A 16081-nucleotide genomic window follows, 5' to 3' on the forward strand; every position below is an offset into this window, starting at 1 on the left:
AAGCCAGACCTAAAGATCCTTACAGAAAAGACCATTGTCTTACACTCACTTACCACGGCAACAGACAAAGTCCCTCCTCCCATCATCCCTAGATTGCCTGTTGTGTGGACCACACTATTTGCCCTGACAGCTGACGAGGCTGTTTCAGTCTCTTGCTCAGACATTACCAGTTAATCTGCCTAAGCCAGCAGTGTAATCTGGCAGGAAAGGTCCGTACTATATCTAAAGCCTGTTGCTTCAGCAGTTGTGGTTCTGCCCAAAAAACAGCATCTAATTGCAGCCTAAGCTTGCCAGTTACAAGTAATGACATGTCATGGGACGGGGACATAAATCCAGTCCACCATTTCAATTTAAAATTTCACCCCCTTCCTTTGCTTTCCTTCATTCAAGGAATCAGCTGTGGAGAGAATTCATCTTTATGGAGCCAAGTAATGAACCTTCTGTTTTATTCACCTGAAAAAAGGACCATCCTCATCTGAAGTTTCCAAATGATTTTTTTGATTTTGCAAGAGCAAATTCTCTGTAGGCTCTCCCAGATGATAGAACTTTGTAACTGACAAAAAGTTTAAATTTCTCCCATTAGACCACACCCTCATTAGCCACTGTTTGAACGGTTAATTAGTTTGCTGTTTTAATTTTTCCCATCACCACCTCAGTTCCTTGGTAGTGAAAGCATACCCACACTCTAACACTCTCGTTGGAGCAAGTAACTAACCATGAAGTAGTATGCCAGGGTGTATCAACAGGATAAGCCCAGAGTTGTATTACTCTTTCCTGTAACTCCTATTCATCATCACTCCTGCTTCTACTCCCCTAAAGACCTAATCATGGTGACGTTTAGCATATTCTCAGAGAAACCTGGAGAGAATGTATTCTACTTGCAGCCTATCAGTCTGCTTCCTCTCCTCCATTAGCATTTCTCTTTTCACCTAATGTTACGGCTGATTCCATTAACCATTCCACCGCCTTTAAGACATGATTTTTAAACATCAAAAGCTCATTTGCCTCAGTTTCCTCCACATAAAATAATAGCAACTCCCTTTGCAGAGTTAATGTGAGAATCAAGTGAAATGCTATTTCTAAAACGCTCAGCACAGTGCCTGGCACATAGTAAGTGGCAAATGTTTGTTCCTTTCCCATTACCCTCTGCCTCTAAGTGCCTAAAATAAATAGACAATTTAACTTCACTCTCCTCTTTGTGGCAATCTAGCCTCTACAAAACTTTAAATAAAAGCAAGGGAATATTTTCACTGTCCCTGTTAAGCTTTTCAAGTATCCATCATACCAATCTCACAGGGCAATTGGGAGCTTTCTCCTTATCCCACTAAAAGGGTTCCACATAAACTCCAAATGCTATTGCCAGAGGAAAGTAAAATGTTGTATCTGGCATCTCCATCACACAGGGCCCAACACTATTCTGCCACCTAAGAAAATGAATTTAACCTGCGAACAATACCAAATATTCTGGACCAGACCTAACCTAGGCCAGTCCAGTGATTTGGGATCAAGAAATAAAATACAATAAGGTACGTGTGGACCATAAAATGCATTCAAAACAACTTTAGTGATAAGTGATTGAAAGAATTTCTACACTGCAAAAGAATATATACAAAAAGCTACTCTCTTTCCACTTTGTATTCACCATAACAATACAGGCCCAGTCACCACAGGGCAGCAGGAGCTCCAGGAAAACCCCTGATACCAACTCCCTGCCCCACCCACCCCGGCAAGTAAGTCATTTATGCTTCTGGAGGCTAGGAAACCAAATGTCCTGCACTCTCCCCATTAGAGGACCAGCCCAGCCTAAAGGACATCATATGCGCCACCTGATATGTTATGGTGCTGGGTGGATCAATATAGAGGATGACAAAGGGAGTTTGGAGCCTGGGGGAGGGGAGCCCTGGAATGAGGAAGCAGGTCCTCCTCATTGACAACCATAGTGTCTGGCTCAAAATCCACATCCCGGGAACAGCTGCACAACAGAACAGTAGCGGAGTGAGCAGAATAACAGTGTCAGTTGTGCAAAACAGGTATCACTCTGACCTTCATTCTTCCAGGTACGCTTGTGTAACCTCTGTGGCAAAGTCATTCCCCGCCCCAGACTCTGCTTTGCAGTTTTCTGGATTTGTTTCCTGGGCATCTCTGGACATAAAATATTACTTCATAGTATTCAGCGTCTTCTGCTTACTCCGATTTCAACCTCCCAAATCCTGACTTGGGAATGTGTACCAGGCCCTGTCCCCTCGGGCACTCTTGGATGGGGTAGTCAGGCTCTGTTGGATCCTGATTTCGATTGCCTGGGTTCCTGATGCAGCACTGGCTTCTGCTTTCTCTGATGTGTCTGTACTCCTATAGCTAGAAGGTTTCAGAGATGCCTGGACTGTCCAGGTTCACAGCACTGTGATTTTTAAGGCCCTCTGAAGCATCTCAGGTCAGAGGGCTGATGATTTCCTGAATCCCTGGGACAAGCCAGTGTGAGCACTGCAAACTCCCGGCTCCACATCCATGGTCAGAGTACTATGGATTTCCTCAGTAACTTTCTGAATATGGTGATGCGATGAAGAAGCATGAAGGATTTGGAAAATACTATTAAAAGTCTTTCCCTGGGGCAGCTAGGTGGCGCAGTGAATAGAGTTCCAGCCTTGGAGTCAGGAGGACCTGAGTTCAAATCTGGCCTCAGACACTTGACACCGACTAGCTATATGACCCTGGACAGGTCACTTAACCCCAATTGCCTCACCAAAAAGCGAAAAAAAAAAAAAGTCTTTCCTTTAATTTTAGAACTCACACATAAGATATGTCTTAATTCTTCCAAGATATTTTCATCGGCCATGGATCAATGGCTAAACAAAAAACAACGGGAAACAGAATTGTTAGACCCTCCCCCCACCAAAAAACAAAAGGAGGAGGAAAATGAGAGAGTGGAGAAAGCAGAGGGGTAGGAGAAAGAGGAAATAGAGAAGGAGAATGAAAATAAGTAGAGGGAAGAGAAGATGGAGGTAGAAGATGAGGAAATATAATCCATATAATTAATTTACATAGCATTTCTATAGACTCCTAGAACCCACTGACCTCAAATGCATCATTTTTATGATACTGGTTATCATGGAAAGGACTGGTGAAGATATTGTACACTTATGAAATTTGCATAGAGAATCTCATTTCAAAGTTCTTCAAATAGTACCATAAGAAAATATTTACCTATTCAAAAAATGTTTGGCAATGAGGCAGACATTCCCAATCAGTAAAACATATTCATTAGGAATACAGAAGATTTAAAATTTTTTCTCTTTCTATATTTAAATATTCTATATCTATTCACAAATTTCTTAAAAAAAACTTTTTTTTCCCTAAAACAAAATGAACAAATAACAAAGAAAATTGTCTTATTTATGTGTCTGACATCTTGCAGACCTCTGATCCACTTCCAGAGCAGAAAGGAATACTCCTAACATACCTTTCTTTTTTATTAAAACCAGAAAAAGATTCACTGTCATAGCATGTGAATTCTGCAGACTAACCAGTCAAGGATTCAGAAGTGCCTCATTATTGTATTCATTTAGAAAAGATATTCCAAAATCTATTTATTTAAAGAAAGTACCAATATTTAGAGCTTGGAGAATTATAGGAAATAGTTCAAAAGTTTCCTCTTACCGTTATTCAACTAAACCTGGCCCTGATGGTAAAACCATCACTGATCGGAGTATTTGGAAAACAAAACTGGCAAAAACAAAAACAAAACAAAACAAATAAAAAAAAAAAAACAAAACCCAGCACACACTAGGCACTATTAGTCTAATGCAGCCACATTAAAAGCAGATGACTTATTTCTAGCTGATTATTTACACTGAGTATCTGTTATTTCATTTGATCCTCACATCAACTCTGTGAAATAGGTAGTAAAGGCATCAACAACTCCACTTTCTGGATGAGAAAAATGCAACACAGAGAGGGATGAAGTGATTGGCTGAAGGCTGCCCAGCTAGTAAATAGCTATTCCTAGAATATAACCTAAACCACCTGACTTCCAGTGCAACTCTTCCCCACTAAACAAAATATTTCTGTATTTAAGGGGGGAAACACGCCAAATAAAAGTAACAGGGATGTGATAACAAGAGCAATAGGTTTGGAGGACATGGGGGAAGTGGGGAACCATTTCCACTCCTGCCTCTGATACCTACTACTTGAGAGCAAGTCACTTTTACTGCTCTGGGTCTTAGTTTCCTCATTTATGAAAATGGACTCTAATATCCTTTTCAGTTCTAAATCTATGATCCTGATGGTAATTGAAAAATAGTAATAATAACAATATCTGTTGATACACTCGACTGTAATACGTACTTGGCACAAAGTAGGCACTTTATAAATGCTTGGGCAGCTAGGTGGTACAGCGGATAGAGTGCCAAACCTGAAGTCAGGAAGACTCCTCTTCCAGAGTTCAAATCCGGCCTCAGACACTAACTAGCTGTGCGTCTCTGGGCAAGTCACTTAACCCTGTTTGCTCAGTTTCTTCAACTGAAAAATGAGCTGAAGAAGAAAAAAAGGCAAACTGCTGCAGCATCTTGTCAAAAAAAACCCCAAATGGGGTTGTGAAGAATCAGACACAACTGAAAAATGACTGAGCAGCAGCAACAACAAATACAAATGCTTATTCTCTTCCCCTCCTTTCCCTTTCCTCTGTTCCCTAAAGTGTCTCATTTGCTTCTGGAAACACACCCAGTAGAAAAATCCACATCAAAAACCTAGTATTCCAAAGTTGAGACTAGTTTTATGAAGTTGGCCAGAGAATAAAAGACTCATTTTTCCAAAGTAAACTAGGTTGTCACCAATATATATATATACATACATACATATACACATATAACACACATGTATGTTTATAGACATATATACATATATAATACATAATTCTGTACAAAAAATCACTTTACCCATTCATAAGTAGCTTATATAAACAAAATAGCAATGCTAGTGCTCAGTAGGCTTTTATGGAGAAAAAAGGGAGTAAAAATGTATAATTTAACAGCTGATTTAAATAGATACCTTGTGGCATCCCACTATTTTTCAGCTGTGGTTCAAGTACTTGAATTGTGTCATCTTCAAGATAGAAGTAGATCTTACAATGTCTTATCCTATATAATTCTTGATTTTTCTCTGGCACTTCATCTTCAAAATAGGCATCAAAAGATAGGACCTGTGGAATAAATGTAAATAAAAAAGTTCAGTAAATGTATATATTTACTTTTGAGATGTGTCTTAAAATTAGGTACCTTTTAGTGATATCACCTAGTATTGTGAATGTATAGTCAAAATAACATTATGCAAATATCATTTACTTTCAGAGTCAACTGGTAAGAAAAAGGAAAAACCATTAGTGCAGTGAGATAGTCATTCAAATATACCATAAAACTAACAAGATACAGCTCACAGCAGATTGCCACAGGCAGGTAGTTTACAGGTAACATGCTTCTTCCTGGAGGTTAAGAAAGCCTTCGGCTTACGCACATTACTGCCATCACCTCCCACAAAGAATGACAACAATAACTGCAAAATATCTTGGTTCCAGGTAAACATTCATCTAGCCTGACAGTCCACAGTCCCATTTCCCAAGACATTTTAAAAAGGCAGAACTACATTCTTCTTCTAACTAAACTACAGCTTTTTCAAGGTAAAGACTGTGTCTCACATTCCTCCTGAATCCCTATAGTACTGTTTGGAGGGAAAAGACATCACTAGACATCAAAAAACATCTATTGGTGGAATGGCTCTCTGACTGAAGAGAAAGAAGACAGGAAGAGAGAAAGGAAACAAGAATGTGAAGGGGGAATGCCTTGGAGGAAGGTGAACAACCGCTGTTCTGATCTCCACTAAGAAATACAGGTTAGTTATTCTCACATAATCTCCCAAAAAAGTTTTACTACATTCTTCCCCAAAAACCTGATGATGATGAAGATGATGATGGCTAACATTTAAATAGTACCTACTATGTTCCAGGCATCGTGCAAAACACTTCACAAGTATTAACTCATTTGATTCTCACAACAACCCTGGGAGGGAGATGCTATTATTATCTCCATTTTACAGTTGAGAAAACTGAGGAAATGGGGTTCCAGTGACTTGCCCAGGGTCACACAGCTAGTATGTGTCTGAGGCCAAATTTGAACTCAGGTCTTCCTGACTCCATGCTTGGTGCTCTATCCACCTGTTGTTTTCAGTTGTATCTAACTCTTCGCGAGCCCATTTGGTGTTTTCTTGGCAAAGATAATGGAGTAGTTTGCTATTTCCTTCTCCGGCTCATTTTACAGACGAGGAACTGAGGCAAACAAGGTTAAGTGACGTTAAGCCCAGGGTCACGCAGATAATAAGTATCTGCGGCTGGATTTGAACTTAGGTCCTCTTGACTTCCGGGCAAGCACTCTATCCAGTGGGCCACTCAGCTGTTCCCTAATATTATATCCTAAAGAAATATTCAAAGGACTGGATGTCTCACAGACATCTCAAACTCACTATGTCTAAAACAGCACTCAATAGCTTTCCTTCAACATCCATTCCTCTTCTGAACTTTTCCATTTCTGTTGAGGGTCATTACTTTCATCTCACATATCGTATGCCAAATATTGTCATGCCAGCCTCAACAATGTCTCTGGTATCTGTCTCCTTCTTTCCATTCTCACAGGCACCGCCCTATTCAGGCCCTCATTATTCCTCATCTGTACTATTTCAATGACCTACTCATTGGCCCCCTGCCTCAAGTCTTTCCCCACTCCAAATATTCTCCATATAGCTGCTAAAGCACAGGTCTGACCATGTCACTCACCTACTCATTAATTTCATTAGTTACCTGTTGCTTCAATGATGAAGTATAAATTTTGTTTCGTATTTAAAACTGTTTAGAGGCTTCTGAATTTCACAGCCAAGACTAAAAAGTTATTCCAGTCCCCACTAAGTCTCCAAAAAAAAAAAAAACCATCTCAAAAAGAAAGAATTATATACTATAGGTAAATCAATTATAGGTTTCTCTACACAAAACTGACTCATGTTCTGGGATTCACTCAACAAGAACTAATACAAGAAAACTGCCTAGAACTTCGCCAAAATATAGAAAACAAAGCACTAATTAAAAGAATCCATAGATCACCTCCAGGAAGGAAAAAAAAAGCCTTATGCTTCAAACTCCAATACATAGTGGTTAGAAATCATAATTTCAATGACAAGCAACAAGTTCTTCAAGAAACCTTTAAATATGAAGGACAAGAAATTCAGGTACAAAAGAATACTCTGCACCTACCACAAACTGAGGAGGAAATGGAATAATATCTTCGGAAAAGCAAAGGAGCTCAAGACACAGCCCTGAAAACTTGAGCCTAACTATTAAGAAAAAAAATACGGACATTCAATAAAAGAGAGGTATCTGAAGGATTCTGACAAACAAAAACTAGACATGAGCAGATTATTTGCAACACCTCAAACAGGGAAACACAAGATGGATAAATGATCACAACCACCAAGGAAAGCACAAGTAATAGAATAAACTGCTCTCTAGAAAATACCAAAAAAAAAACCAAAAAAAAAACTAGAAATAGAGAAACACCAATGGATTTTTTTTCAAATAAGAAACAACAATAATAGGGACCACAAAAGATTTCTTACTAAAAATACATAACAAAATAAAGATGAAGGAATTTAAAGAAAGAAATAAAGGAGGAGGAGCTGTCCTAAAACACCATGGACTATACCTCTGAGTCCCCACCCCCACACAAGCATAGGAAAAACACTGTATTTTATGGAAATAAACTGTAGTATGGGAGGGCATATAAAAGGGGAAAAAGGAGATAGGAGATAGAGAAGATACTCTAATCAAGTCTTTGGGAAACAATTATGAGAAAATAATTCCTGTGGTATCTCAGCAAACAAGGATACAAAAAGAGAATGAATAATGTGGCAAATGAAGGGACTGAAATAAGAGGAGAGAAAGGAGAATATGTCTATTTGATTGTAGGAAGGTAGGCAGGAACCTTACAATGGATCCAATCTGCAGGGATTCAGTGAACAAGGAGACCACTTCTGAGAAACTCTTGTGCTTCCCTGGACAACATCCTACCTCAGGAATAATGAAATCAGGGATAACGGGGGCAACTGGCATCCAGAAGGGTGAGTGAGTATCAGGGGTGTGCTGGAGTCAGCTCTAACTGGCTTGCAAAAGCCAATTGTTAAATCTTTAGTACTGGGGCAACTAGGTGGCACAGTGGATAGAGCACCAGCCCTGGAGTTAGGAGGACCTGAGTTCAAATCCAATTTCAAACCAGACCAAAAAAAAAGTATCAGCATTTAAAAGTAGAAACATCTCTATAAATCAATGCCTAATTTATTGTTTTATTGATTGTCTAGACTTAAGAAAGTGTTATAATACAGATTAAATTAAAAAGCATGTATATACATTTTTCCACCCTGAAAAGCCTCTGTATTGTTCTACAAACATTGCTACAGCTCAGCAGGAGTGCAATAAAGACTCAGGAAATAAAGTCATCACTAGACTGAAAGCCTGGTGACTATCAACTAATAATAATTATGATGGTGATGATACTAATAACAACTGACATTTATATAGTGTTTTAAAATTTGCAAATTGCTTTATATTCACTACCTCATTTGAGCCTCACAACATCCCTGGATGACTGGAACCAGACAGGACATTGCTCGGCAAACAAGAAAGAAAATGATCATAGGAAGGTCAGGGAGTTGAAGTCGACCAAACAAATTGGGACACAGGTGAATTTCTACCATTGAACAATGCTTCCATCCTCATCACCTCCCTCAGTAATTGATACCTCTAAGAATAACGTACAACAGGAAAAAGGGGGGAAAGGAAGTAAGATTCATAAGAGAATAGCATAGAAATTTTTCAGAAGAAGAAACTGAAAATCAGTATTTGAGAAGTTTTAATCCCATGAGGAACACAAAGAGACTAAAGAAAGAATGAATCAAAGAAGAGATAGAAAGGGAAGAGAGTTAATTTAGAGATAATTAATACAATAAGGTAAAGATTTTTTTTTTTAGAAAAAAAAAGACGCAGAAAATGAAACAAAAAGCCCTACCAAAACAACCCAGTTCCAATCTACTTTTTCTGACATTATTAGATATTCCTCCCCTTCATGTACATTATAGTTCAGCCATACGAGTCCTTTCACTGTTCCTCATACACAGTACCCCAGCTCCTATCTTTGTGACATCTATTGACTGTACCCCAATGCCTGGAATTCCTTCCCTTCTCAACTTTGATTCTTAGGATCTCTAGTTTCCTTAAAGGCTCAGCTTTTAAAGGCACTACCGTGTACATGAAATCTTTGCTTACTCCACCTAGCTGCTAATGCCTTATTCTTCACCCCTCTCATTCTCTTATATCTATTTTGCATATACTTGCTTATTTGTGTGTAGGTATGTGTCTACGTCTGTGGACTCAAGTATGTTGTCTCTCTGGCTACACTGTAAGTTCCTCCAGGGGAAAGACTGTCACTTTTATAAATGAATGAATAAATAAGCATTTATTAAGCACTTATGACGTGCCAGGCACTATGCTAAGTGTTGAGGGATACAAATTCAAGCAAGCAAGACAGTCCCTGCCCTCAGGTAGCATACATCCTAAAAGGAAAAAAGGAATGTTTCGGACAAAGAAGTAATGGTGATGAAATTCATAGTGCTGATTACTGTTTTCAGAATTAATGTTAGAAAGCTACGGGTTGGATAGAGAGAAGCAAGAGGCAAGACCTATAAAGGCAATAACACACAACTTGATTAGAAAAAGGAACTCAAGCCCAGTACTTCAGAAGCATTAAACTAATGAAAAACATAGATAAATGAAGAATAGGAGAATATACCATGAATCAGAATAAAAATTCGGAATAAACATAAACGGAAGAAAATCAATGAAGTGAACAAAGCAAATAAAAACTCAGAAAATGGCATAGAAAAAAACAAATTTAAGAAATTGTAGGTAAAGAGAGGAGGGGAGATTTTTAACTAACCATTTAACTGAGAGTAGGAAAAGAGGACAAAATAGACAACCAAATAGATAAAGGAAAATAAATCAAGAATTTAGGTTTAACAAGTGAGAGGGGAATAGAAGGGAATAGAGTCTCTGGGAACAGGATTGCATCAAAGGAGTTTAAACAAAACTAATGTGAAGGATCAAAGTACTGACTTTAAAGAAGGGTTATTAAAACAGCCTAAATATGTTAAAGACAAATGGAGGAAAAAGTAATTATAACTCTCATAATTTTAAATGTGAATGGGCTAAATAATCCAATAAAATGAATGTGTTAAAAGGGATAAGAAAACTTCACAATCTGTTGAATATGAAATACATATACATATACATATGAAATACAACATGAAATACACATAAAAAGCTAAGACAAATAGAATCAAAAGGAGAGGTTAGAACAAAATACACTCTCAGACAAAACAAAAATAAAAATTCCGAAGAAAGGGAGGAGAGGCAAAAACAAAAAAATTCAAAGAAAAGTGTAGATGGATTTCTCAAGCAGTTAAGTACAGAAGGAGAGGAGAGATGTAATACATTATTAGATAGTGAACACGGTTAGATGAAGGAAGGGCTTGTTAAAGATGTGGGAGACATAGTTTATGCTTCCTTGTCTGTAAAATGAGGATAATAACAGTACCAGAGCTGTTTTGAAGATAAACTGAGACATTTGTAAAACACTTTGCAAACTTTAAAGCACTATATAAAATGCTGTTATCATCATCATCATCATCATCATTATTCTCACCATCATCATTATTATGGGCAGCAGCGAAGGTACAAATATCTAGGGAGACAATGAAGATCAGAGAGTGGGGAAAATCTTCTGAGATAGACAGGAAGAGATAGGATCAAGGGTGCATGTAGAGGAATTGGCTTTGGCAAGGAAAAGAATCATCTCTTTGTCATAAACAGGAGCAAAAGAGAAGGAAGTGAGAGAAGGATTGTCTCGCTGCAATGAAAGCCCAGTTGAGATAAGATAACATAAATCCAAAGCGGACCCAGTTGGCATAGTTTTATGACTTTCTTCAGCTCCATTCAAAAGCATGTGAACAGAAGCAAAGTAGGAAGACTGTTCAAGTAAGGTTGAGGTCTAGTAAGGTGTAGACAGAGACAGGACAAAGGGCAAGGGATCTGAGAGTATAAGATAGTATAGAGTTGGACAAGTTCACCCAGGGATTAAGATAGACAAGAGAAGATAGTGTAGCCAATGTAGGACTGATGCCATGGAAAGAGCTGAGGGGTGGAGGGAATGAAGGCCCCAGTGAGAATGAAGAACAGAGTCAGGAGTCATAAGGCATGAGAAAAGAAGGAATAATAAATAAAGAAAAAGTCTTTGATAAAGTATGAATCTCATTTATGCTTTAAAAAAAAAAACTACAAAGAAGAGGCATTGAAAGATCTTTTTTTAATATGATAAAAAATCATTTATCTAAACCAAAAGCTACAATTAAATGCAACAGAGAAACACTAGAAGCTCTTCCACTAAATAGGAGTAAAGCAAGGATGTCTCTTTTCCCTACTATTATTTGACATAGGTCTAGAAATGCTAGTGATGGCAATAAGAGAAATGTAGGCACAGAACTAGGCAAAAGGAGGGGAAAATCTATTCCTATCTGATGATGAAATGAGTGTTTAAGGAAAAAAAAGACTAAGATAATAGCTTCAGTAAAGTTGCGACTAAGAAAATAAACCCACAAAAATCAACAGCATTTCTATATAGCTGTCTCAGTCATGATTCTGGATCTGAAGCAATAGATCACTCAGAGCCTGGGCATTTAAATAAATATTCCTTCTAATAAAAAAAAAAAACATATTAAATTGTCCCCAGATAAAAGTAGTGTGAAGGGTAACTAATAGTTCAGGAAAGGAAAAACAAAAGTAAAAGCCACTGGCAAGGAAATTAAAAGCAGCTGCCAAGGAGTTGGGGTCTCAGGAGAGCCCTACCAAAGCCTAAAAACTGCATTGACTTTCATGCCCAAAGGACTCATAGCTAAGTACCCGATCAATCCAGCTGGGGAAAAGGTTAACTCAAACTGCTCCAGATCTGTTCCATAGCCTCTCTGCTCACAAAGGTCCCAGCATTTTTTATTGGCATATGGGGAGTTAACTCATGCCTCCCTATACCCACAACTATCTTGGTCCACATCACTTCAATCTTTGACCCATAGATGCCAATAACATAAGTAGCCATGATCATGAACATCAGCTACAAAACAAAGCAGCTCATCCCCTTCCCTAATCCCTGTCCTTGAAGCAAATCCTAGGGGACTCCATCAAAGGAGCCAAAAGGACTCCATGGGCCTAAACTTGTTGCTTGCTTCCCCAGTAGACTAGGACTCTTGATGCTTCTGGGTCTTCTCAGCTAATGAGGGCCTGACTACAGCTGGATGCTCCCTAGTACTACCGAGGGAACTAGCATCTTCTTAGTCACCCAGGGTTTCAACCTTGGTGTCATCCTCAAGTCCATCACTGCATCTCTTATGTACCTCTTCTACTCACATAGTTACTACCCTAGTCCAGTCCTTCATCACCTTTTGCCTGGACCATTGTAATAGCCTTCAAATTGGTCTCTTTTTCTGCCTCTTCTTTCTCCCCACTCCAATTCATCTTCCACTCAAAAGTGATTGTTCCTGAAGCATAGGTCTGCACATGTTACTACCACCACCACCACCACTTCATCCCTAGTCAATAAATTCCAATGGCTATCCATTATGTCTAAGGTCAAATATGCTATCTTTTGGCATTTAGAGCTCTTTACAACTTTCCCTACCTTTCCCATCTTCTTACATTACTCCCCTTCAATATTCTCTACAATCCTGCCATTCCTCAAGGACAGGATTATATCTACTATCTCTGTGCATTTCCGTTAGCAGTCTCCCATGTTTGGAACATTCTCTCTCCTCCTTTTTATCTCTTCAAATCCCTGGTTTTCTTCAACACTCAGTTCAAATGTCACCTTCTACAGGAGTCCTTCCCCAGTTTCCCCAGCTACTAAGGCATCCACCTCTAACTTCATTTTCCATTTATTCTATATCAAGTATGCACTTATTTTTTTACATATTATCTCTCCCATTAGACTGTAAGTTCACTGAGGACAGGGTCTATTTTTGGCTTTCTTTGTACTCACAGCACCTAGCACAGTGCCTGGTACAGAACAAGAGCTTAATAAATAATTGTTAATTGATTGACCTAGGAAAGAACACCTATTTGACAAGAATTCCTTAAAAATTGGAAAATAGTCTGTCAGAATTTATATTTAGACCACTATCTTTAAGCATATACCCCAACAACTACACATGAACTGAACGTTAAAGATAACATCATATCAAAAAAATGAGAATATGAATAGATTGCACACCTTTCACACCTAAGGACAAGGAATGAATTTTTAACCAAACAAGGCATAGAGACAATTGCAAAAGCTAACCTCAATAATTGTGTGAAACCGTAAAGCTTCTGCACAAACAAAATCAAAGCAAATAAGATAAAAAGGGAAGTAGCCAAATTAAGGGGAAAAGAAATCTTTGTATCAAATATCACTCAAGGTCTGATATCTAATCTATATGGACAAGCAACAGATGTATTTATGTCCAAAAGGCATCCCCCAAAAGATAAGTGATCAGAGGATATAAACAACTCTCAAAATAAGAATTGCAAATTATTAACAACTCTAAGAAAGTTCCAAATTTTGAAATAAAAAAACTGCAAAACCAACCTTATTTTTTTTTCATCTCAAAATCAGCAAACTGACAAAGATGACAGAAGATGGGAATAATCACTGTTGGAGAGGTTGTAGAAAAACAGGCACCTTAAAGTATTGTTTGGTAGAGCTGTGAATTAGGACAGTGACTCTGGAAAATAATTTGAAACTATGCTAAGAAAGTGACTAAAATGTACATATCCTTTGACCCAGAGATTACATAGCTAGGCATATTTAACAAAAAGGTGAAAAAAAAAGCAACACCTTATATACACAGAAACATTTATAGCAACATTTTGAAGTACAGAAGAACAGAAAACAAAGTAGTTGGTCATTGTAGAGAATGTGGTTGGGGATGTTGCTTCTGCATGTCACTCAATCAGGGGTTGAATGACTTTGTGACAGCATTGGAGTCAGTTTGGACTGGCAAGGAGTGTGGGAAATGGCTGGTTTTCATTTCCACAGGGGTGTAGTCTGGTGGGGTAGGTGGAAGTTGAATAAAGGAAGCCATAAATTAGAATAAGAAAACACTGTTGATGGGTGAATGGACTAACGAGTGGAAAATCAGTTCTGAGACTGGGTGCGGATTGACACATCCGTGTTCTAGGCAGAGGGGATGTGGGCATATCCAAATAAGGGCAAAATTAAATAAGGACCAGGGTGGCCAAATTGGGAGGAGTGAGAGATGTAATTAGGAGGGGAGACTCACAATTGGGTGCTTCAGATAGGTTGTAACCTCTACAGTACCCAGTCAATGGGGAAACAAGGGAAGGAAATTCAAATTGGGAATAGGAAATAAAAAGGCGTGCATCTATCGACACATGTGCTTTCACACATGTGGGATGCCCAGCCTTCCCAGGTAATTAAAAAAGCTTCTTCCTGATTCAACAATGGCTTCGTGGAATTGGTGATTAGATAACAATCATTGACTTGGGAATGGCTAAACAAATTCTGGTACATGCATGTAATATTACTGAACTGTAAGAAATTATAAGTGTGATCATACAGAGAAACACACATGGAAAGACTTAAATGAATTGATGTTGAATCAAGTGAGAACTAAGAAAAGAACATACACCACAACTACATAATGTAAAAGGAAACAACAACAAAATATCCAGATGACTCGGTGGATAGCGGACTGGGCCTGGAGTTAGGAAGACCTGAGTTCAAATGCAGCCTTAGATACTTACAAGTGGTGTGACCGTAGGCAAGTTACTTAACCTTTGTTTACCTCAATTTGCTCAAAAGAAAATGAGGATAAAAGTAGCACTCACCTCTCAGGGATGCTGTGAGGATTAAAAGAGATAATATTTGTAAAGCATTTAGCCCAAGGCCTGACACACAGTAAATACTAAGTAAATCATAATAATAATTAGTAGTAGTAGTAGTAGCATTATCATTATCATGGCTATTAATAAAACAATTGAAATGGAATACAATGAAATTATAATGATCAAGCTTGGCCCAAAGAAGAGATATGAGAAGATATCTTCCTTTGCTCCCATCTTTGCAGAGGCGGGAAGACAATGGGTATGAAATATTGCATATATAATCAGAATATTTTGGCAAGTCGATTAGTTCTCCTGAATTTTTTTTCTACTTCTTCTTAAATTCATTGTTATAAGGGATGGGCTTTCTGAGTGCAGGTTGAAAGAGAGATACAATGTGAAATATAGGTGATGTAAAAACAAAAATCAGCCATAAAATTTTAATTAAAAAAATTAATAGGACCTCATGTTCTGACTAAAGTATAAAACTAAAAATGTTAAACATTACTGACATATGACTCTTCATATTTCCTACAAATACACCTTAGACTCTGGACAGAGATACTTTTCTTCGTGTTGAGAAGCTAGCCTTTCAAAAAGAAAGCCATAGAATCTAGAAAGCAATTTGAAATCATGCAAAGAAAGTGACTAAAATGTCCATGATCCATACAATTAAAGCCTTTCTTTTATCACCTTGAAGAGAATGGAAGATGCTAATAAGAGGTGAAGTACTGTTGGAGTTTCTCCCTACATTAAAGAAAACACTCAAAAGCAGATCACATTTTTGGTTTAAAAGTTCAGCTTAGTCATATTGTTCTTTTTCTCTTTATAAACATATACCTTAGGTCATAATCTCACCATTCTTATGGGGAGACATTGTGATTGAAAGGACATATGGCTTGGAGGCAAAAGGATCCCAGCTCAGTCACTAACCACGAGCCGCCTTGGAAATGTCCACTCAGCAGTGGAAAGAGTGTTGGAAGTATACCACTTTTGTCAAATCATTTAAACCTCCCTGGGCCTCATTCTCCTTCTCTTAAGATGAGAAGGCTGGACAACATGGCCTCT

The 16081-nt window shown here is 38.1% G+C and overlaps 1 protein-coding gene across 2 annotated transcripts in view; it reads right to left on the reverse strand.

Annotated features, from left to right (window-relative positions):
• Positions 1-16081, reverse strand: part of EFHC2 (EF-hand domain containing 2) — a 257613-nt gene that overhangs the window by 161313 nt on the left and 80219 nt on the right. For both annotated transcript variants that reach the window (XM_027875591.1, XM_027875590.1), the window contains exon 3: positions 5044-5194. In XM_027875591.1, coding sequence (XP_027731392.1) covers positions 5044-5194 — 151 coding nt within the window. The remainder of the gene's footprint in view (positions 1-5043; positions 5195-16081) is intronic.

The sequence above is a fragment of the Vombatus ursinus genome, unplaced genomic scaffold (genome assembly GCF_900497805.2).
Source record: "Vombatus ursinus unplaced genomic scaffold, bare-nosed wombat genome assembly UNPS02014809.1, whole genome shotgun sequence".
Lineage (NCBI taxonomy): Eukaryota > Metazoa > Chordata > Mammalia > Diprotodontia > Vombatidae > Vombatus > Vombatus ursinus.